Source organism: Staurois parvus, unplaced genomic scaffold (genome assembly GCF_062004578.1).
Source record: "Staurois parvus isolate SC_StPar_1 unplaced genomic scaffold, SC_StPar_1.0 ptg000049l, whole genome shotgun sequence".
NCBI classification, from domain to species: domain Eukaryota; kingdom Metazoa; phylum Chordata; class Amphibia; order Anura; family Ranidae; genus Staurois; species Staurois parvus.
The window spans coordinates 1,177,105-1,200,772 of record NW_028317845.1 but is presented as its reverse complement, the minus strand read 5'-3'; the positions used below and the strand labels follow the sequence as shown (position 1 = coordinate 1,200,772).

Sequence of the window (23,668 nt, the reverse complement as noted above, 5' to 3'; positions counted from 1 at the left end):
AGAGCTGTCACTATCAGTGAAGCAAGCCATCATTAGGCTGAAAAAACAAAACAAACCCATCAGAGAGATAGCAAAAACATTAGGCGTGGCCAAAACAACTGTTTGGAACATTCTTAAAAAGAAGGAACGCACCGGTGAGCTCAGCAACATCAAAAGACCCGGAAGACCATGGAAAACAACTGTGGTGGATGACCGAAGAATTCTTTCCCTGGTGAAGAAAACACCCTTCACAACAGTTGGCCAGATCAAGAACACTCTCCAGGAGGTAGGTGTATGTGTGTCAAAGTCAACAATCAAGAGAAGACTTCACCAGAGTGAATACAGAGGGTTCACCACAAGATGTAAACCATTGGTGAGCCTCAAAAACAGGAAGGCCAGATTAGAGTTTGCCAAACGACATCTAAAAAAGCCTTCACAGTTCTGGAACAACATTCTATGGACAGATGAGACCAAGATCAACTTGTACCAGAGTGATGGGAAGAGAAGAGTATGGAGAAGGAAAGGAACTGCTCATGATCCTAAGCATACCACCTCATCAGTGAAGCATGGTGGTGGTAGTGTCATGGCGTGGGCATGTATGGCTGCCAATGGAACTGGTTCTCTTGTATTTATTGATGATGTGACTGATGACAAAAGCAGCAGGATGAATTCTGAAGTGTTTCGGGCAATATTATCTGCTCATATTCAGCCAAATGCTTCAGAACTCATTGGACGTCGCTTCACAGTGCAGATGGACAATGACCCAAAGCATACTGCAAAAGAAACCAAAGAGTTTAAGGGAAAGAAGTGGAATGTTATGCAATGGCCAAGTGAATCACCTGACCTGAATCCGATTGAGCATGCATTTCACTTGCTGAAGACAAAACTGAAGGGAAATGCCCCAAGAACAAGCAGGAACTGAAGACAGTTGCAGTAGAGGCCTGGCAGAGCATCACCAGGGATGAAACCCAGCATCTGGTGATGTCTATGCGTTCCAGACTTCAGGCTGTAATTGACTGCAAAGGATTTGAAACCAAGTATTAAAAAGTGAAAGTTTGATTTGTGATTATTATTCTGTCCCATTACTTTTGGTCCCTTAACAAGTGGGAGGCACATATGCAAACTGTTGTAATTCCCACACCATTCACCTGATTTGGATGTAAATACCCTCAAATTAAAGCTGACAATCTGCAGTTAAAGCACATCTTGTTTGTTTCATTTCAAATCCATTGTGGTGGTGTATAGAGCCAAAAATGTTAGAACTGTGTCGATGTCCCAATATTTATGGACCTGACTGTATATTTGGACACAGGCACATTTTTAGTTTTTTTCAGGTATTTACCAAAACATTTAAGCTATAGTTATATAATGGATATGGACTGAAAGTGCACACTCTCAGGATTAATTTGAGGGTATGTACATCCAAATTGGAGGAAGGGGTTAGGAATTACTTAAGAGTAGCCATCCCCCCCTTTTTTCTTTTAATATGTTTTGGTAAATACCTGAAAAAAACTAAAATTGCCTGTGTCCAAATATATATGGACCTAACTGTATATAGGGCCAATAGTTTGCACAGCACTATACAGAATGAATTGAGGGCCCTACTGCTAACAGTTTGCGTTCGAAAAGCTATTAAAGATATTTTAGCCGTCATTTATCAAATAACACTAACGCCTGATGAATGGCATGAAGTAAAAATTTAATGTTGGCTTTATTGCAGTGTTATGTCTCTCCATGCACCCTTGCATTTTATTATGGTTTTTGTGACCTCTGACCACTTTGTAACTTTCTACACTTCAGCTGAAGCCTGGGCCACTGGAAGAGTCCTATATTGCCACAATATTACGGGAAATCCTGAAAGGCCTAGATTATTTGCACTCCGAGAGGAAGATCCACAGAGACATCAAAGGTGGGGCATAGGGTTGCCTTATAAGTTTTAAGTACCTAAATTAACCACATGACGACCAGCATGTGAAAGTGTTACTAAACCCACAACAGTAAAATCAATCTGTATATGCAGTAAAGCTTACATGTTATATTCACTGTGGAACGTAAGGGGTTAATCCTCTGCTTTGTGTAAAAAGGATGGCTGATCCTCCCCTTCTCCCTGACTCATCTCCTCGTATAACAGAGCCTTGGGGGCAAGCTGCACAAGCTCGGTTTGGTGTGTATTGCTAGAGAGTGTTTGGTTTTTTTTTTTCATGGGAGAGTGCATATTATCAGCACAGGGCCAATCGGCACTGTCAAGACAGGGGGTCAGAGGTCCCGCAGTCTTATAGGACAGTGAGAGGAGAATGAAAACTCCTCCTACAAGCTTTAACCAGTGCAGTGCTGGACACTGATAGAAGTCCCAAGACTGCTCTAACTGCTGATGAGAAAGGGTATTTAGCAGTTTATTTATAGTAAAATAATTGCACTTCCATGTTCTGTCTACTGTGGGAGACCAGATTTGGTGAATGCAGGGTCCAGGGTTTAGTAATTGTTTAAACCCCCTTCCTGTCCAGGCCATTTTTCAGTTTGCAGCACTGTGATAGTTTGTCAGTCAATCATGCAATAGTGTACCCAAATGAATTATATATATGTTTTTTTTTTTTTTTTTTTTTTTTTACAGATGGTGGTATTTAATAACTTCTGGAATTTACTGTATAAAAGAAAAAAAAAGACAAATGTTTTACTTTTTTTTTTAAAACAGACAGTATGCAAATCTGTGAAATGACCATAGTTTTTCAAAGTACACCAAGGTGATCAGATTTTTTTTGCCGTAGTTTATTGAAAATGAGGAAAAATTACAGTATTAAAAGAGGTTAAAACATGGAACTTAGTTATAGTGCACTAGTCATTTAACCACTTCCCGTCCGGCCCATGTATATAAACGGCCGGACAGGAGCAGTGCAGGGGCGGGTGGCCGTTTATAAATGTCCTCCCCACTTCCCTGCTTGTGCGCGCTCCCTGGGAGCACGCAGCACCGCGATCCGCTGGCCAATCAGTGATCACATGAATGGTAGTAAGCAAGATGTCAATTCTGACATCATTGCTTACTACGTGTGAAATCTGTTAATGATCACAGAGATCACATGGTACAAAGCTATTCACAACAGCCTTGTACCATGTGACAAGCTGTGACCAGTCACAGCTCGCACAGTATTTCTCAATGGCTGCAAGAATGCAGCCAGAGAGAAGGAGAAATTATTGCTTTTACAGCCTTTATGGGTGTAAAAGCAATCCATGTAAAAAAGAAAAAAAAAATCTTCATCACTCCCCACAAGTAGAACAGTGTCACTGTGGTGACACTGTACTGCTAGGGTGACAGTATGTTAAAAAAAAAAACAATAATATAAAAAAATTAAAAAGATTTTTTGAAAAATAATTATTTGGTTATAAACTAATCTGGTTTTTTTTTTACTAAAAAGATAACTGAATAAATGTTTACCAAGATTTATGAAGAAAGATTTATTTGCAAAATGTTTGGACTTTACATAGCAAATAAAATTAAAATCTCAGTGGTGAATAAATACCACCAAAATAAAGTTTTATCTGTCTCAAAATAAATGCTAAAAATTGATATGGGTACAGTATTGCATGACCACGCAATTGTCATTCAAAGTGTGATAGCACTGAAAGCTGAAAATTGGTCTGGACAGGAAGGGGGTAAAAGTGTCCAGACTTGAAGTGGTTAATGTAAAGGTCATACATAGAGGGAGGAAGGGATGGATGGGACAGGTCCTATACAGTGATAGGATGGAGATGAAGGGGTTATTGTACAGATGTGTAGGATAAGGGAGATGAGAGGTTAATATACAGCTCAGAGATAGGAGGAAGCAGACATATACTATAGAGGGGTGAATGGGCACTGGTACTGGATAACTGGGACTAGTTTATATTGTGTACTGGGTGTGATCAGGAAGCTTTCTTTCCTTTCACACACTAATCAGTGAGAGATGTTGCTAACTACAGCCAATGTTTAAATTGTGTGATGCTGTGATTAGTCATAGTGGTCATGTGGTACAGAGCCACTCATTAGCTTGTACCCTCTTTTTGTGATCGGCATTGTTCAAGTGATAGTGTGATTACTGTGTGGCGCACTAGCAGTAAAAAATTAAGGATATTTTTCTATGCAAGTATGTTTGGGTTTGTTTTTGCTGTTGTAATCTGACTTCCTGTTAGAGCTTTGTTGCGTTCATTTCTCCATGGTCCCTACTGTATGCACGAACATAGCCACCCTCTCTTGCTCGCTCCTGAGATGGACTACAGTATGGGATTTGTAGTGTTCATAGAGCAGTGCACTGTTTATTCTAAACAAACAAGAGTGAGAAGGAAATGGGGAGGTTTGAGAGCTCATGGATGTAATTACAAAGAGGCAGAAAAATACAGTACATACAATTTCATGAAAAATAAATTACAGGGCTATTAAGTAGTGGATGTGGGAGGATTATTTATGGAGAGCAAGGAAATTGGTGTCTTTTTTTATTCTGAGATGTGCAAAGAGCAGGGGAGTGGTGCTGCAGTTATTATTTTACTCTCCTTTTCATTTTTATTCAGTTCTTTACTATGCACCCTTTGAAAACATGTTATTTATTTTTATCCAGGCAGATTTTGATGATTATTTTTATATGGTACATAAGGATATGTATTGGCATTATTTCTAAATACATCTTTGCATTTTAGCTGCAAATGTACTGCTGTCTGAGCAGGGAGACGTTAAACTGGCAGATTTTGGGGTAGCAGGCCAACTGACAGACACCCAGATCAAGAGGAACACATTTGTGGGAACCCCTTTCTGGATGGCGCCAGAGGTCATCAAGCAGTCTGCCTATGATTTCAAGGTTGGAAATCATGAGAATGTTTGCTGGATTTTGCCATCTATTCATCCATAAACTCAGATGTGTTTTTTCTTCTAGGCTGATATTTGGTCCTTGGGGATCACAGCTATTGAGTTGGCAAAGGGAGAACCCCCTTACTCAGACCTACATCCTATGAGAGTTTTGTTCCTCATCCCCAAAAACAACCCTCCAGCCCTGCAGGGACAGCACAGCAAACCATTTAAAGATTTTGTAGATGCCTGCCTGAACAAAGACCCTCGATTAGTGAGTATCTTTCTGTGTATAACTTCAACTTTTTTTTTTTCTTAATGACACCCCTCTCCTGACAGTTTGGAAAAAAAAGGCCAAAAGCACTACTTTTCTGTATAAATACTCCCAACTCTACTGAAAAGTTTAAATCTTATTTCCAATAAAATTACATTGTAAGATGCCAATGTTTCCCATCTACAGTTTGTGTCTACACCTCCTCTAATAGGACATTAATGAAGGAGTCACTTTCCTGTTGTGGAACTGTCCAAACTGTTTATGCTTCAGTATACTATTGACAACACATAAAGGAGTACAGTACCATCAAATATGTTTGACATGGCAATGCTCGGAATTGCTGATAGCTACAATACACACACGTGACAATGTTCAGTCTGGTAACTGAGTGCTCAGGCCCAAGCACTGTCATGGGGGAGGGCACATGCTCCCCTATACCCATGAGGGTTGCTTTTGAGGCAAAGGGCCATATAGTAGCATTACCTCTGGTAAGATATAATAGCATTACGTCAGGTACTTCTACCTGGATTTGTGCTTTAAAGAGAACTCCATTAACAATTTTAAATAAACGGCTATGGAATCAACCCAATAAAGTTTCAGAAAAACAATATCCCTTTCAGTGAATAAAAAAAACACTTGTTTATGGGGGTGATCTGAATATTATACAACATATCTTCTCAGTATAAACCCATATTAGGGATGCCCAACATTGAAAAGACAATCTTAAAGGCCATTGTTACTACAAAAAAATATGTTTTGGATTTGCACAGGGAGCAATGCACTGGGTCTGCACAGAAATTACTGTTCCACTCTAAATACCAAGCTTGGAAAAGGATCTGGGCCAGAGGTACATGAGGATGTGGAGGGCAGTTCTGAAGTGGGGAGAGGGAAATATATTTTAGTCCCTCTTTCAAAGTCTCCTTCTCATCAGAATCCCCCCAATGTATTCGTGTCCCTTCCTTCACATCAGATACCCCCCTTTCACATCAGTAGTCCCCTTTACAATAGAAGCCTCAATTATCTAGGTTCTGCCTGTTCTATCCGTTCTCTAGCAGAGGTAACACTCTGCGGTTAACAGCAGTAGGTCAAATGGTACAGTCTCAGTTCAGCTCCAGTCACATAACTGAGCTGTCACAGACAGCCATCCTCTGTAGCTCCTGTTTCAGACTGTCTACAGCTTGTCACATCATTCTTCAGAGGCAGTCCCTGCCAGGGCCAGGTATATGGGGACTGCCTGAACCAACCTCAGTTAGTGGCCCTGACCATCCCTATTGATGAGTAGCATGGCAGTCTCCTTCAATTGGTGTCCAGGACATGTGCCATATTCCATATACACACTACTAGAGTAGAGTGTCAAAAAACTGAGGTCTTTAAATCAAATGCAGCTGCTGTTTGCAACATCAGAATTACTGGTCGGAACACTCCTCGGCTTGCTCAGAGCTCAGCCCAGCTAGGAGTCGTCAGGAAGCATCTGCACTCTCTTAAACTATATCATTATGCAGGTAAATAATGTTCAATAATCAATTCTTCAGGCACGTAAGTTCTTCATGATAAATTATGCTAACAGCTTAGGTACTGTTCCATATTTGTTTGGGCAAGATGTATTTGTTTTCATATTGTGAATGATGCCTTGGTCTTGTGTAATAGAGGCCTACAGCACGGGAGCTGCTAAAACATCGGTTTATTCTACGATACACCAAGAAAACCTCTTTCCTTATGGAACTGGTTGAAAGATACAAGCGATGGAAAGCTCAGGGTCACCGTGATGACTCCAGTTCGGTTGAGTCTGACATGTGAGTACACAAGCTTCCTGTTCTGTGACATAGTGTGGAAACTTTCTTTGGTCTTATTGATTATAAATTATGCAGTGACTGACCGTGCCTTGCTATTGTGACCAGAGATAATGAAGATGAGAGGAATCAGAATCAGACTCCTCACTGGTCATTTCCAGAAACTATGCGCCCCTCCTCCATGAGCAGATTGCAGTGGGGATACCAGCAGGTAATTGCCTACATTGGTTGTGCTCAAAAAAAGTTGTAAAGTTGAAACTCCAAATGTTTGCAAGCCTTTTTGCTTGACCACAAGTGTCAGATATTGCCATTGTTCTTTTGCAAATCTAGGAATCCCCCAAAACTAGCTTGGAATGCTATAAAAATTGAGCTTGAGAGAGCAGCCATTTGCAGTGCTTTCCAAAGTAATATGTGCTGCAGACTTTTTCTTTACATATCTGCCTTCAGTTCAGAGATTAATCCATGTAGAAACTCTGTGCCAGACACTTCCTCTTCCAGGTCAACATATGTTTGTGTGTCATTGAGATGATTTCCAGTAGAAGTGTATGAAGAATCTTAATGTAGGGTCAAACCTTTTTTTTGTGCTATACTTCGCCTATGAATCACAGAAGTGCAGTTTGTCCTACACTCCTCTGACCCATTTTCAGCCATCAGCTGGTCCAGGCTGAGGAAAGATTTTGACTTTACAGTCAGGATCTACCTGGACTGGCAGCTGGGTCAGCTGCACCTCTGAGAGACTGAGCTAGCCAATTCCACCCCCTCCACAGCCCAGTGCTCCAGTGAGCGCTGGAGGGAAAGAACAGAGAGCCAGAGACTAATATTCACCATTCTGTGCTCTGGCCAGAGGGGAGAACTGAGTGGTCAGCAGTATGATTACTCGGTGCAGAGACAGAAGAATCAATGCTGCATTCACCTAGGTGAGTGTACTTTTTCTTCTTTTTTTTTTTTTTTTTTTTTTAACCCCCAAACTTCTCTTTTAAGAGTCAGGACACATCTGATAGATAGTTAAAGGCACCTTTTAGCCAAACACAGCCAGATAACACTGGGAAATATTGGATAGGAGATTGTTCCCCATTAGAATAAGAGGAGCATAGGCATAAATGTGCATTATTTAACTTGGTAATTTAAATGTCTACATCTTTTATTCTAATACCATGTTTCTTCTAGCAGCCAACAGAGGCAATAAAGCGCCTGCCTCGGTCGCACTGTTTATCTGCCCTGGTGACTCCTGTGTTTCAGGAGGTAAGTTCTTAAGTATTAGCAGTATACACTTACTGGTATGGTGCGTTGCCCTAAGTTGGAGCAGTCTTTTGCTAGCCTCAAGGGTAAAAGTGATGAAAATGTTTTGACTTAATCCTTTTCTGGAATCTCCATGCCCGATAGTGTTTTTAGCCACTTGAGTCCCTTTTTCTCCTTAATCCCCATAGAATTGTTTTCTGTTTCAGAGGTGTCTAGGTTCCTTATACTAGCATTTATAGTCTATCCAAAGTATCTTTTTTTTTTTTTTTTTTTTTTTTCTTCTTCTTTTCACTGTGGGAAGGAGGGGAGTTTGGAAAAGGTTAGTGGAGACCCCATGAAATTCTTCAGCAACATATCATGCCTTGAGAACAGCACTGCCCTAGTCTCCATAACAGGAAGTGCCATCACTGCTTTAACCACTTGCCTACTGGGCACTTATACCCCCTTCCTGCCCAGGCCCATTTTCAGCACTGTCACACAACACTGTACCCATATGAAATTTTTATAATTCTTTTCACACAATTAGAGCTTTCTTTTGGTAGTAATTAATCTCCACTGGGTGTTTTATTTTGTGCGCTATAAACAGAAAAAATGCAAAATTTTATAATCAAAATCAAACAACTTTTTTTTTTTTTTTTGCAAACAGGTAATTTTTCTCCTTTACTGATGTGCTTTGATGAGGCTGCACTGATAGGCAGCACTGCTGGGCACTCATCAGCGCCGATCACTTCTCTGACAATTGCCGGTTGTTGGCAGTACTTTCCTCACGCTGTGACAGCGCGAGGAAAGTGCAGCTGCTAACCGGCAACTGTATGTACCCGGTGATCTGCTGCGTCATTGGACACAGCTGATCACATAAAAGGCCGCTGTGATTGGCTGTTTACCATATCACGTGATCAGCTGTGTCCATAGGACACAGCGATCGCTGGGGGCGTGTTCTGGAATGACATCCATGGATGTCCTCCCAGAACTAGACAACCGCGTTGTAGCCGTCTTTTGGCAATAGCACGGTAGGGAAGGAGTTAATGAACGCAACGTGGAACTATTGTGTTTGCAGTGATCTGCTATAAGCGCACTTATGGAATAATGTGCAATAATATTAGAAGCTCAGGAGCTTGTTATTTCAGTTCCTATGTATAGTGCTAAATAGCATCTGTCTTTGACAGACAGCGGTTCTAGCCTGCACCTAGACCAAAAACAGTTCTCTCGTGCGGTTTTGAAATGGCACCTGGGACCCAAGTGGTTAGAAACAGATGTTTAAAGAAAATGTATATTGTTTTGTATATGTATATTTATTATGTTCAGAACTGATACAAAGAAATGTAAATTATTGAATAGGGATAATCCATATTACCATTTACAGCCAGCAAGGGTAAGGTTTATTAAAAAAGCACCATGTTTTCAGCAGGCTGACATTGTATAGAGTCAGTTTATAAACTCACAAGCTTTAACCCACTTGCCCTTCAGAGGATTTACCCCCCTTCCTGACCTGGCCATTTTTTGCATTACGGCGCTGCGTTAGTTTAACTGACAATTGCGGGGTCATGGGATGCTGCACCCAAATTAAATTTACATCCTTTTTTTCCCACGAATAGTGCTTTCTTGCGGTGGTATTTGATCGCTTGTGCAGGTTTTACGCTATTAAAAAAAAAAAAAAAACTGACAATTTTGAGGAAAAAACCCCCACAATATTTTGACTTTGTTGTTAAACACGTCCAGAAAATTTAAAAAAAAAAAAATCAAATGTCATCATAAATTTAGGTCAACATGTATTCTACTACATGTCTTTTCTAAAAAAAATTCCCAGTACGTGTAAATGAATTGGTTTACGTGAAAGTCATAGCGTTTACAAATGACAGTATCTATACACTGGATTTTTTTTTTCCCCACTAGTAATGGCGGCGATCAGCGACTTGTAGCAGGACTGCGGGAGGCATTCTGACACTGGGGGGAACTGACTTGGTGTCACTGACATCCCCCGTGACGCCAATACAGTGATCAGTGCTTAAAATAAAAAAGCACTGACGCTGTACTAATGGCACTGGGCAGGAAGGGGTTAACTGTCGTTTACACTGTACGCACACTGCTTTGTATGGCTTTGCTATACAGAATCATACAAAGCAGTGTGCAGGAGCTGACGGGAGAGAACTGTAATGTTTACATACCGTTCTCTCCCCCGTCGGTAATACCGGGTGACGGCTGGGATCCTCTGACAGCTGAGGCCACGAATAGGGTGTGCACGCACCCCCCCCCCCCCCGAAATGCAAAATCACGTTTATATACGTGATTTTGCGCACTTCTGCCACCCTGTAACAGTATGTCTACTATACGGTGACTGGAAAGCGGTTTAAAATAAATAGGATTAAAATACCATTAGCTAAACAAGCCTTTTTCAACCAGGGTGCCTTGGCAAAATGTCTAAAAATGGTATACATACCAGCAGGTGGATCAAGCCTGCGTTTTAGTTACACAAAACCACAGGTATTCTTTGTGCACCATTACAACTTTCTAGCCCCTCTCCATCAGCACTGAGGTCAAATTAACTGAGTGAAAGAGAAAAACTGAGGGAGAATAGAAACAATGGAATACTATTCAGTACTAGTGTGCAAAGGTGTATTTGCTTTGGAAAATATAAATCATCTCTGACATTGGGTGTCCCACATGGTTCTACGTGCTGTAAAACTATTAGTTTTTTTTACATTTTGTAATGGGTGCCTCAAGATGTGCAGAATGTTAAAGGGTGCCTTTACAATAGTGTTTAGCCCAGTGTTTCTCAACCTTTTTTCAGTACTTTCACATGGAACTTATACAGTATTTACATTGTTTACGATGTAGCAAAAAGAGACTGAGAAAATTCTATGCCAAATAACATAAAATTGCTGAATATAAGTGACTTGTACATTGGAAACCATTTCCTGATGTTATACAGCACCAATGTAGTCTGGTGGGTAGATATAGTGTGTAATACTAGATTAAACTGGAGCAATGGAAAGAAGGATATGTAGTGTGTAATACAAGATTAAACTGGAGCAATGGAAAGGATATGTTTCCTATATAGTCACTACTGGAAAATAGAAGGAAGGGACTGATTGGTTGAACCTACCTGGTTTCTACTCACAATTTATAATAGACTCAGTTAACGGGACCCAAAGATGTGCTGCATTCATGCAGACTCTGCCTGTAGTTAGATATAAACGTTGTATTCAGTTTAATCCCATTTATAGTGGTCACTTTTCCTGAATGATTTATAAAAAAGAAAACTATTATAACAGCAGATGACTGTCTCTCCACATCCCAGCTAAGGGAGCAGCGCTGTGCTGGAGCATTTGGATCTGTTCAGGAGTTGGAGAATGCATTCAGTTTAGCGGAGGAGTCCAGTCCTGGAATCACAGACCAGCTCATATCTCACTTGGTTCAGCGGGTGCAGAGGTAATGAAATGTCTTCATACTTATTATAGGATTATACCCACTATGCACATTATTCCAGAGGAAAGAATTCATCAGATATTCATTTAACTGTTCCCATAATCGACTCTGGTTTCTATGTGTAGTTGCTGCATTTTTCTTGCTTGAATTGTTTACACATTATTTCAACAAAGAAAACTCATAAAAGAGAAAATAAAGCATGCCAATACTGTCCTTTCCTTTGGAAAGTTAGTTGCCTGGCCACCATTTTGACACCCTAACTTCTATACTTCACTGACCCATGATAGCTATGCAGATAAAAAGACATAGAAAAGAAAGAAGGCCTTATCAGCATATTCCAGATCAAAGAGTCAGAAAGTATTGGAGTGAGGTAATCCACACAACAGCCAGGTAACTAGAATTTTCAGAAGGAGAGGTCAGTATGGCAGTCCTGTATACTTATTATAGGTTAGTGACTCAGCTGATAATCTGGTTTTCAGTATCTTCTATTTCAGAAATGAAAGTCCTACCTGAATTATTTGAGAATTTATTGAACAAAAAAGTCAAATAGCAACTTAATGTAGGAAATCTTTGTTGTTTTCATGGGCCCAAGGCAATCTTCTATGTGCGAGCATTTCTAACTTCATGTTCGTGCCGGGAGTGACAAAATCCTTACCGGTTTTAATAGAATTCTATCAGTTGATTGTTAAGATGTATGCATTGCCAAACTCTGTGTTCTGTTGGAGATATTTCTCTTCACTTCCTGTCCTAAAGATTTAACAAGAAATTTATATAAAAGGGAGCGGAATTTACATCTTAGATGTCTGTGAAAGAGGTGTCATTCTTGTAAGGTTTGCCCTCACTCCCTGTGTTGGCAACAGCTGTAAAACTATCACTTTTTGGCCCAGGACATGGTCAGGGCTAACTTGAGTGTGAATTGGACATGGGATCTAACCCTTTCAGGGTTCATCCAAAACTGAAAAAAAAAAAAAAAAAAAAAGTTTTGGCTAGACTACACATTAACAATAATAATCTCTACTTGATAGCTAGAGTAGATCAGAGTGACCAAATCATTACAGACTTCAGGCCCCAGTCAATTATGGGAAATCAGATGAATACATTGACAGCTGTATCTTTATACACAACTAGCCAGTTACTGAGGTTTGTCCAGCTTTGCACATTATATGGGGCTAAACTGAAAGACCTGTATCTATTGCATGTGGCTGATTTCCAGCAATTCTCTCTCCAGATTCTCCTCTTCATCCTGAGACCACATTACTGCTGCTTCACTCATTCCCCTCTTCAAGCCTCATTGAAAACTGAGGCTGCACTGTGACTGGGAAAGTTACCATCATGGCATTACTTCAAGTATAGTATTCTTTATTTTTTGATTGTAACATACAAAATGTTTACCATTATGTCTCATCAACCAGTACAAAATAAACTGACATTTCATACACAACAGTGTTAACTGGCATCCTTCAAAATACTGGGTTTCCTTGAACTACAATAGATCAATGCTTCGTTAAAGTGTAATTCCCTTCCTAAACTAAGCATAAACCTACTTCCACCCCCATTCTATCTACCCTTTAAAATAAGAAAAAGATGCTTATACTTGCCTTTTGTGAAGCCACTCCGGTCTGATCACATGATAGGCTCCTAGCACTGGCTAGAGCGTAGAGGAGGGACAGTTTACAACGGATGACACTTAGTAAAGCCTATGGGGTGACATCACCCAGACACTGCAGCTATTATTGGAAATCTGTCTTCACTGGACTGGACTGAGTGGCCTTAGAATAGGCAAGTATAGACATCTTTTCTTTTGTAAGGTAGATAGAAAAGGCTTAGAGTGAGAGTAGGTTTAGGCTTAGTTAGAATATGACTGGAATTCCATTTTAAAGCTTTATCTTTTATGAAAAATGTATTACTCTATCAGCAACACAAAGACAAATTATAGTTATTACTTGCCCCAGGCACACAGGCAATGGAGTCAGTACTTTGGAGAAGAGGATTATAAAAAAAACAGTTGGTTTAGATAATATATTATGTAGAGATTAACCATTATGCTAAAACATATTCACCTATTGAAATACTCTTTTAGATTTCACATAATAAAATAATGGTATCCTCTAAGTTAGCAAAGGTTTGTTTCACTGCTGTGAGGGTGCAAACATGCCAATTCACATTCTCTAAAGAAAACTAAAGCTTTTCATCTAATGTTTCTGTTGTGGACAACCACAACTAACTTTACCTCATGCAACAGTCTCTGGCAGGCTCTCAAGATATTAATGAAAGCTGCAGATTTAAAGAATTGAAGTTACTTTTAAAATTAAACCTTTAAACAGATGTGAATTGGGTATACACAAATGCTATAGTTGCCTGTAGCAAAGGTGGGTTCAAATCTGGTTGCTAAACCTGTTCTAACACGATTCAGGCAGTTGTATAAAATGGGTTCAGCAATAAAAACAATACCAGAGAACCCCCCAGTATGATTTTAGTGTTAAAGATTATCCATTAAGCGTCAGAATGTTTTAACCCCTTCTTGACCAGGGCATTTTTTTGATATTCGGCACTGTGCTATGTTAACTGGTAATTGAGCAGTCATGTAAACGCTGTACCCAAATTGTTTTTGTTTCTTTTTTACACACATATAGAGCTGTGTGTGTGTCGGAATTTTTATTTACTTATAGTAGGAGTGTGTTATAGTGCAGTGGACAATCTGACACTTTGTGGAAACTAGTTAACTGGCACGGACTTCACCATTGACACTAATACGGTGCTTATAATATACACTGTCACTTAGTGGTGCACCAAAATGAAAATTCAGGATGCACGTAGCTGAAAACCAAAACTGAAATGGACAGCTTTTAAAAATTAATATTTTTCAAACCTGTTTTTTTTTGCAATATATATACCCCAATTTTTTTGTAAAATATGAAAGATGTTACGTCGAGTAAATAGATACCCAATATGTCATGCTTTAAAATTGTGCACGCTCGTGGAATGGCGTCAAACTACGGTACTTAATCTCCATGGGGGACGCTTTAAAAATTCTACAGGTTACCAGTTTACAGTTAGAGGAGGTCTAGTGCTAGAATTATTGCTCTTGCATTCCTGGTGATACCTCACATGTGGTTTGAACAAAGTTTACATATGTGGCCTATGTATGCATAAACACCACTATGCATGAGCACGGGGGCACTTTTAAATAAATTTTAAAAAATAAAAAATTTTTTTTCTTTTTTTTTACATGGTTCCTTTAAAAAAAAAAATAATTTTTTTTTTAACTCACTTTTATTCCTATCACAAGGAATGCATGCACCCCTTGTGATAGAAATAAGCAGTGACATACTGGCCAATAGGGGTGTTTTTGGCCACCAAAATTTTGGTGCATCCCTGCTGTCACTGTACTAATGACACTGGCTGGGAATGGGTTAACATCTAGGGGCAAGCAAAGGTTTAACGGTGTCCCTAACAAGTGTGAGGTTTTTACTAAGCAATGTGAGACTCTTTTTCTCCCTGCAAAACAGGGAAATAAAACAAGCAGGTCCCAAGCATAAATCATTAGCGGGTACCCCCTGATCAGCTAGTGCTGTAGCAAATCACAGTTAGGTCGGGAGTGCACGCCCCTTACCCAGAAATGCTAGATCATATGCATGATCCGGCACATTAGGTTTCCTCTACAGCAGTAATTCAGCAGCAGGAGGTCTTTATGTAGGTATGTAAACCCAACATTTCATATTCCTGATATGTGCCTGCTGTACCATGTATGAAAAAGTATCCTGTTCTTTTTGTATTGCTTCCTTTATGTTCCTGCCAGTCCCTCTGCTTTCCTATTGAAAACTGACTACACTAGTCATGAGAGCAGAGTATGAACAGTTCTCTAGCTGTGTTAGGAGCTCAGTGTGCTCTCTTCCAATGACCAGCTATTCATTTGGAAGTTTATTGTAGTGCTATTTCTTCTCCCCCAGCTCTCAATTTTCAGCTGCATAAGGCGCTTAGAGGGTATAAGATCACTTATTATAAAAACAGTATTTTATTTTTTTTTTTTATCTAAACAAATGTTGTGCCTTTCATTTCTATTTTAAACTGAATGGGTTGCTTACAAGGTGAGGGTTTACATATACAGTACTTAAATAAAACTGAAAACATTCTGGAACCAAAAAACATTTTATTAAAATCACAAATGATACAGAGCATGACTTCACTATTAATGGTTTTAAATTAAAAAACAAAAACTGAAGACAAGGTGCTGACAAGTCTGTACAGTCGGTGATCCATTTGCTAAGCAGAGTGGTTTTACTATAGACACCTGAAATCCAATAGTACAGGGCTTTGTATCTTCAGTATAACAGGAAAGCTGTGGCAAAGGTGCTATATCAGTGCTATGTAGTAAATTTCTTTGAAGTCTCTTCAGCGTACAACCACAAGATCACTGAATTCACAGAAAATCAATCACTCTCACTGACCACATTCTGGAAATGGTCTATGCATACTGCTTTACATGTTCATTGTTGTCTCAGCTTCACAGAGGGAAATTAACCATGCTTCCATCTTCTGCCAAGTGTCCAATTTTTCCCGGAGAACTCACTCCACGTCTGATCACCTCCATCCACCTATGCCAGGAAGCACAGAAAACACATATGGCTTACTATACATGCAGCCTTCAAATAGAGCAAAACAGATTTGTTGAAATAGTGTGCACTTTGAAAGAAACACCTGTCTGGACTTGGCCCTATCCTTGCAGTACTATTTATTTTCTTCTCACTGTGTTCCTCTACCTCAGTATAGCATCTTCCATAAGCTTCCAAACCCTTTCCATTTCCCCCTCATTATTTAGAACGATAAGTGCACATTAGGTGTGGTCATGTGCACTGCTGTAAGCACACTACAGATCCTGTAGTCCAGGGGTAGGCAACCTGTGGCTCTCTGTTGTGGAACTACATTTCCCATGAGACATTACAAAACTGACAGTTACGACTTGCAGAGGCATGATGGAACTTGTAGTCCTGCAACAGCTGGAGAGCCGCAGGTTGCCTTTCCCTGCTGTAGTCCATAAGCCATAGTCCCATTTCCAACACAGGAGCGAGTGTGGCTACATTTCTACATACTGTGGCACCATAAAGAAGAAACGTGGCCACCCTCAAAAAAAGAAGTCAGATCACAGCAGATCAAAAAAGAAAAAAAAATCTCTAGAAAATAAGTTTATCAATTTAACCACTTAACACTTGCCCCCATTAAAATCTGAGCAGAAGATGTTTAATATAAATCTTTCTTTTCTGTCATTGCTGGCTGTAGAGTTCCACCCCACCGAATCCTGAAACTATTTGGCGTTTCAGCCCAGGAGCAGTCCCCTCCACTTCTCTCTATTTTTTCACTTTTTAGTCTTTCCTGAATAGCTAACTTGGAAACCCTTATTCTGAAATAGTTACAAAAACCTGTAAAAACGAAGATCATCAGAAGGGAAATGCTCTACATAATGTTATGATTGTAAGATTTTTGCTGACAGCAATATTTCTGTATACCATATGTGTAATGTATATGTCTGGCCGGAGATGCATTTCAACAAGACCATTGTTCATTCCTCTGCTAATTTTTTAAATAAGATAACCTATATATAGAAGTTTCTATCGGGGGAGGGGAGTTACAGTCAATTGATCCATTTTGCAGTACCAGACTCCTCACCTGTTCTGTTCAGTACTCGAGGGTTGCATTTACTAAAATTGGAGAGTGCAAAAATCTGATGTAGCTGTGCATGGTAGCCATCAGCTTCTAACTTCGGATTTTTCAATTAAGCTTTGACAAAAAAAACAAAGTGGAAGCTGATTGGTTTCTATGCAGAGCTGCACCAGATTATGCACTATGGAGTCCAGACCTACAGCCTTTTAGTCAGGGCACAGAAAATGGAAGCTGTTAGCTTATGTTCTGAAAACTGACAAAAACCCAAGCTGACAACAGCACACACCGGATACTACATTAGTTTGAGACAGCCTAGCGTAGAACCTGGCTGATGCGGTTGTCAGCTTGCGGTTTTGTGAATGAAAACCCTTTTCTCTATCTGCATTCATTTTACCACGGTTTCTGCTTTCTCTCCATCATGAACAGCAGGCTGTAGGTCTGAATTATGTGTAAATTAATGAGATGCATAGGCAGCACATCAGAATTCTATCTGGCAGCTTAAGAGAAGTGGGTGGGGGCTGTACAGTCTGTGTGCCCTGCCATATACCTATCCGGCAACACAGCTTAGCAACTCCTGCATGGATTTAAATGTTGACAAGTACTATGTGCACAAAATCCATGGGGGGGGGGGGGGGTAACAAGCTATCCATAGTGCTAGTCATAGATAATCTTTCTTTAAGAATATATAATTGAATAGAATGTTTTAAAAAGTCAGTTTGGTGTCACTTTAAGCTTCACTTGCCTAGTCTTTGAAATGTGCATTAATGTATGTGAAGGCACTCCCATGAGAGTCTACTGTACATTAAATGTTCATTGACATATGTAGACACACTATCATGAGAGACAACTGTGTATAATGTCCCATAAACCCAAATTTGCAAGTAGTTTTTGATCTATTTAAAAATCAAAAGGTAAATATATGTAATAAGCAGGTATACAGGTAACCTCAGAGTGCAGATTCCTGTGCTAGTTTTAAATATCTTATTCAGATACATGAGATATGGTCAGTTTTGCTTTTCATTGAGAGAAAAGTATGTTACCCATTAGGAGATTATCTACAACAGAAACGGTTTAGGTGTGAGGCATTTTTTATTTTTACAAATTCATACCCTTAACTACAGATTTATCTGCCCCTTCTCAAGAGGAGATGCAGACCCCCAAAATGCTCACTGAATAGACCCCTTCCATAGGTGTTGAGTGTGATCTGGTTAAAATTCATCATAGGTGTCACAATCTGCTCACAGACAGTGGGGGTTGATTTACTAAAACTGGAGATTGCAAAATCTGGTGCAACTCTGCATAGAAACCAAGCAGCTTCCAGGTTTTATTGCCAAATCTTAACTGGACAAGCTGAAGTTAGAAGCCGATTGGCTACTATGCACAGCTTCACCAGATTCTGAATGCACCAGTTTTAGTAAACCTACCCCACAGTGCCACAGATATTCTTCTCCCTCCTCCATCTATGCTGCAACCATAGCAGCACAGCCTCCTATCCCCTACAAGGAAAGGAAGGGGGCTCTTTATGACCCAATGTCTGAATGGAAAGGTAGGGTCTGGTCTACAGTATACCCCCCCTCCCTTTTTGTTGTATGGCATGTGCTCTGTGTGCGTGCTGAGTTCAGGAGTGCATCGGGCACAGCTGGATACACTTCATGGTTGTAAACCCAATTAGCTGGTGCCATAGTGTCTGGCAGACTCTTGCTCTGAGCTAATCGTAAAGCTATAAACCCCTCAGTCACTGGACTTGAAAGCATTCCGGAATAGCAGTAAAACCTACATCCCATTTGAAACCATTCCGGAATAGCAGTAAAACCTACATCCCATTTGAAACCACTTTTTCATACAAATAACTTTCAACAGGAAATACATACCATGAAACAAAACATATTCAGATAGGTCAGTTTAATGCGAGTCACCTGATACCTTACATCCCTAGATTACGTCTACCCGAGAGCAGAAAGCGTTATCTCCTTAACCGTCCCAAGCAGATATGTCATATCTGGTGTCTGGACATTCAGAATATCATTCTGCATATTATCTTACCAGTGGATAGGATGCTACATGTACCTATGGAAGGTTATTGACCATGGTATAACTTGCGAGGGATTTTGGTCCTAGCCTGGGTCTCCGCCTAAAACCCCCTCCCCAAATGAGGAGATTGGCCCTTGGCTTCAGAGACATCCCCTGCTGGAGGACTAGAAAATAGGCTGTCAGGCCTGGAGAAGCAAGACAAAGAGATTCCCTTTTAACATCAGGAACCAACTTCGGGAGAAAAGGTACCTTTTTGTCCAGGACACTTGTACGCTGCTTAAACCAGGACTTCTGCAAGTATTCTACCTTCTTTCTTTATCTCTCTGTTGTGTTATTTCTTTCTCTCTCTCTCTCTCTCTCTCTCTCTCTCTCTCTTACATCTTTTCTGTAAATATTTTTATTGCACCATTTTGACCTTTTTAGTAATAAATCCTATTTTCTGAAAAGTGTTGAATTTTTTCTAAAGCTCTTTAATGCAAACTAAGAATCCCTGTCTCTGAAGAGTGCTACTGTGTGTTTTAAAACCTCTGGATACATCTGTCGGCGTTGACAGTGTGTATACAGACGCTTATTCAAACATCATAGTGCTACTGCTAAGATTTGTGAGTTTCCTCCTTCTCTGTAAAAAGGTGGTGGTGGCAGTGTGAAGAGATAAATGCGTAATTAACCTGACCCAGTAACAATTGCTCTCAGGCTGTTGGCACCTAGATTGGGGTCCAGTGAGCTGGAAAATCTTTGTGCAGGGTGCAGCTGAGAGTGGCATTGTTACGCAAGTGGTAGCGCGGTTTTAGATTGGCTAGTCCTTCGGTCACAAGTTGGTGAGAAGGACTGGGGTCTGACGCTGCGCCCATCACAGTATGCACTTGCTACCACTGCACACGGACCTATTCTCTGCTACTGTTCTGGCACGCATTTCCTCACTCTCCAGGATTGCACCAAAACGTAATTCTTCTCCCAACACCACTGCATCAAAATGTAATTCCTCACTCTTTTCCATTGCACCAACACCACGTCTTCACTCTACGTCACTGCACCACCATGCATGACCATAGTGTCATGGAGCAGATTAGTAGTACTTAGATGTGGTGGCTGCATTTCTTTCCATTTTCAGGATAAGAGCATTTTCAGCAAGTACAAAAAAATACTTCCAAACTATCTTCTGTAAACTACAAATTATCCTGTCTCCCATGTAATAAGTCACAGGAGGATATGTTCATATTCCATATTGGGAGAGCAACCTAGTTTGATAACCTTGGCTCCCTTTTTAGGTACAGTGGCACAAGTAAGCATTTTCCTTCTAGGACAGGAAGTATATTATTTGCAGGGGCACTAGGTAAAAACTAACAAAGGTCACCAGAAAAATAGATACCAATGCACCCAGCACATCCAAGGACAAGCAAGCTGCAATAAATTACTCTTTAAAGTGTATCTAACCCAAAAACAAAATTGTATGTCCATGTACAACCCCAATTCCAAAAAAGTTCTGACACTGGGTAAAATCTATATAAAAACAGAATGTGTTTTGCAAATCTCAAACCCATATTTTATTCACAATAGAAAACATATCAAATGTTTAAAAACTGAGAAAATGTTCCATTCTAAGAAAAAAAAGAAGGTAATTTTGAACGGATAGCAAAAAGTAAAAAAAAAAAGTTGGGACAGGGCCATGTTTACCATGCTGTAGCATCCCCTCTTCTTTAACCCCTTGACGCCAACATAACACAAATATGCAGCCTCTCAGAACTGGACTTTTTTCCGTGGGGCCACATATTTGCGTACCTGTCTCTCAGCACAAAGTCTGCGGTGTCACTAACGATCGGGACCTGGGACTCCTAATTCCGGGTCACTTGATCGCTGTGATAACCTCTGATTGGCTATCATAGTGATCAGTCATTGTACAGCCTGGCCCCCTTTTTTTTTTCCCTCTCTCTATGATTGGAGAAGAGAGAGACAACATTGTATCTCTCTAACTCCTGGCATAGAAAAAAGAAAAAAAAAGATAAATATTAAAAAAGAAAAAAGACCTAGATCAAGGTTTGATCTAGTTCAGTGCCAGGGTCAAAGGTCAAGGTCAAAAAGGTCAGGGTCAAAAGTCAGGATTTAAAAAAAAAATTGGTGTCAGTGTGTTTTAGGTATATATATATATAAAAAAAAAAAAAAGCGCACTATTGTTTCTGGGCTGTACTACGGGTACAGACAACATACACATATATGGTATGATGTGATCGTCAAGAGCTGTAGAATTTATTTTGGGTTGTTCTTTGGTGGTAGGTTATGGTAGTAACAAGAAACACACAGCTAAATAAAAAATGATTTTTATTATTACTATTTTGTGCTAGTTTTCCTTTAATTAAAAAAAAAAAATCAAGAGATATCCATTACCACCAAATGAAAGCCCAATTTGTACATCAAGGTGAATTATACCTTGTATTTTTCAGGACAAAGTGGTTGTGATGATATGTACAGTTTTACTAACACATATCAACATTGCAAAAAATTATGCCTAAGCATTTAGATTTGTTTTACCCTTAGACGTGAAGGGGTTAAACAACACTATGTAAATGTCTGGGAGCTGAGGAGACCAGTTGCTGGAGTTTTGGGAGAGGAATGTTGTCCCATTCTTGCTCGATATTGGATTCTAGCTGATCAACGGTCCTGGGTCTTTTGTCCGTATTTTTTAAGATATGCCTAATATTCTCAGTTGGTTAAAGGTCTGAACTGCAGGTAAGCTAGTTAAGCACCTGGAATCTTCTACTACAAAGCCATTCTATTATCATAGATACAGTTTGTGGTTTAGCATTGGCCTGTTAAAATAGGCAAGGCCTTCCTTGAAAAAGATGTCTGGATGGAGCTGCTCTAAATCCTGGATATGTCTTTCAGCCCTGATGTTGTCTTTCCAGATGTTCCATATGCACTAATGCACCTCCATACCATCAGAGATGCAGGGTTTTGGACGAATAACAAGCTGGAAAGTCCCTCTACTCTTTAGTCCGAGGAACGCAGCAAATGGTTGCCAAAACAGAATGTCAAATTTCGATTCGTCTTATCACGGAACAGTTCTCTACTTTGCAACAGACTATTTTAACACCATAATTTTATTATAGGCCGGTCGAGACATTTGCTGTTCTGGGTGGACGTCATAATGTCCTCCCCAGAACAGTCCACGTCGAAGCGCGATCTGATCAGTGTACTGGCCCCGTTGCCAGTACCATGTGATCGTTGTGACTAATCACAGCATATTACATGAGAATTGTACACAATGGATGGCATCCAGTCTTGTGCACTATTTTGTTGATCTCTGATTGGTTACAGTGATCACATGGTACAGACAGGGCCCATCACAGTCCAGCTGTAGCATGTGATTAGCTATGATTGGCCATAGTTAATCACAAGAGTAAACACTGCATGAATTGATTTCATTCAGAAAAAATGGTTGCTTATAACAGTAACATTCACTGTTCTAAGCAATCATAGTGTGTAAAAAAAAAAAAAAAATCACCTCTCCAGGAGTAGTACAGTGTTACTTTGGGCACAGTGTGTAAAAAAGAAAACTGGAAATTCTTTTTTTTTTTTTTTTTTTTTACATCCTGTCACCAGTCTGTGTTCCTGATCACCACCACACACTGTACAGCATTGGTGACGGTATGTTAAAAAAAACCCAAATCTTTCATTTTCTTCAATTTTCCAAAAAATGTCACCAGAAATTAAAACTTCAGAAAACTTGCCTTGCCTCTTACTAAATACCTTGGACTGTCTACTTTCCAAAAAGGGGTAATTTGGGCAATATATGTACTGTCCTGGCTTCAAGAAACAAGAGGCCATAAGTACATCAGGACTAATCTACTTTCAGATATATACCATAGTTTTGTGGTCCCTTTTTTTTTTTTTTTTTTTCAAAGTGTTTGGTCTTTTTTTCGTTCATTTAGCAAAAAATAAGAAACCCAGTGGTGATTGAATACCACCAAAAAAAGGTCTATTTGCGTAAAAGAAAGGAAAAAAAAAAAAAGATAAAAAAAAAATAAAAAAATTTGGGTACAGTGTTGCATGACCATGCATTTGTCATTTAAAGTGCGACAGCGCTGAAAGCTGAAAATTGGCCTGGACAGGAAGGGGGTGAAAGTGCTTGGCGTTTAAGTGGTTAAATGAGCTTTGGCCCAGTGAAGACTTCTGCGTTTCTAGATCATGTTCAGATATAACTTCTTTGCACAATAGAGCTTTAACTTGTATTTTTGGATGGCATGTTGAACTGTGTTTACAGAGAGTGATTTTTGGAAATATTCCTGAGCCTGTGCAGTGATGTCCATCACAGAATCATGCTTGTTTTTAATGCAGTACTGTATGAGCGTTTGAAGATCACGGGCATCCAATACTGTATTTCAGCCTTGTCCCTTGCACACAGATCTCTCCAGATTCTTAGAATCTTTAAATAGATTATCATCTGCAGTACATAATATTAAAAGT

The 23,668-nt window shown here is 39.8% G+C and overlaps 2 protein-coding genes across 6 annotated transcripts in view; one reads left to right on the top strand and one right to left on the bottom strand.

The window, feature by feature from the left end:
• Positions 1-12,959, top strand: part of STK25 (serine/threonine kinase 25) — a 36,357-nt gene extending 23,398 nt beyond the window's left edge. For 2 of the 5 annotated variants that reach the window (XM_089665640.1, XM_089665639.1), the window contains 8 exons: positions 1,780-1,888; positions 4,645-4,802; positions 4,878-5,063; positions 6,711-6,856; positions 6,962-7,064; positions 8,021-8,095; positions 11,391-11,521; positions 12,747-12,959. In XM_089665640.1, the coding sequence (XP_089521766.1) occupies positions 1,780-1,888; positions 4,645-4,802; positions 4,878-5,063; positions 6,711-6,856; positions 6,962-7,064; positions 8,021-8,095; positions 11,391-11,521; positions 12,747-12,765 (927 nt within the window). In that variant the 3' untranslated portion in view covers positions 12,766-12,959. Of the gene's footprint in view, positions 1-1,779; positions 1,889-4,644; positions 4,803-4,877; positions 5,064-6,710; positions 6,857-6,961; positions 7,065-8,020; positions 8,096-11,364; positions 11,522-12,746 lie in introns of those variants that run through there. The other 3 variants (XM_089665641.1, XM_089665647.1, XM_089665642.1) reach the window with 3 other exon arrangements.
• A 2,689-nt stretch (positions 12,960-15,648) lies between these two features.
• The window catches only part of FARP2 (FERM, ARH/RhoGEF and pleckstrin domain protein 2), a 179,005-nt gene continuing 170,985 nt past the window's right edge, over positions 15,649-23,668 (bottom strand). Inside the window, 2 exon segments of the mRNA XM_089665638.1 lie at positions 15,649-16,025; positions 16,028-16,113. Coding sequence (XP_089521764.1) covers positions 15,949-16,025; positions 16,028-16,113 — 163 coding nt within the window. The 3' untranslated portion in view covers positions 15,649-15,948.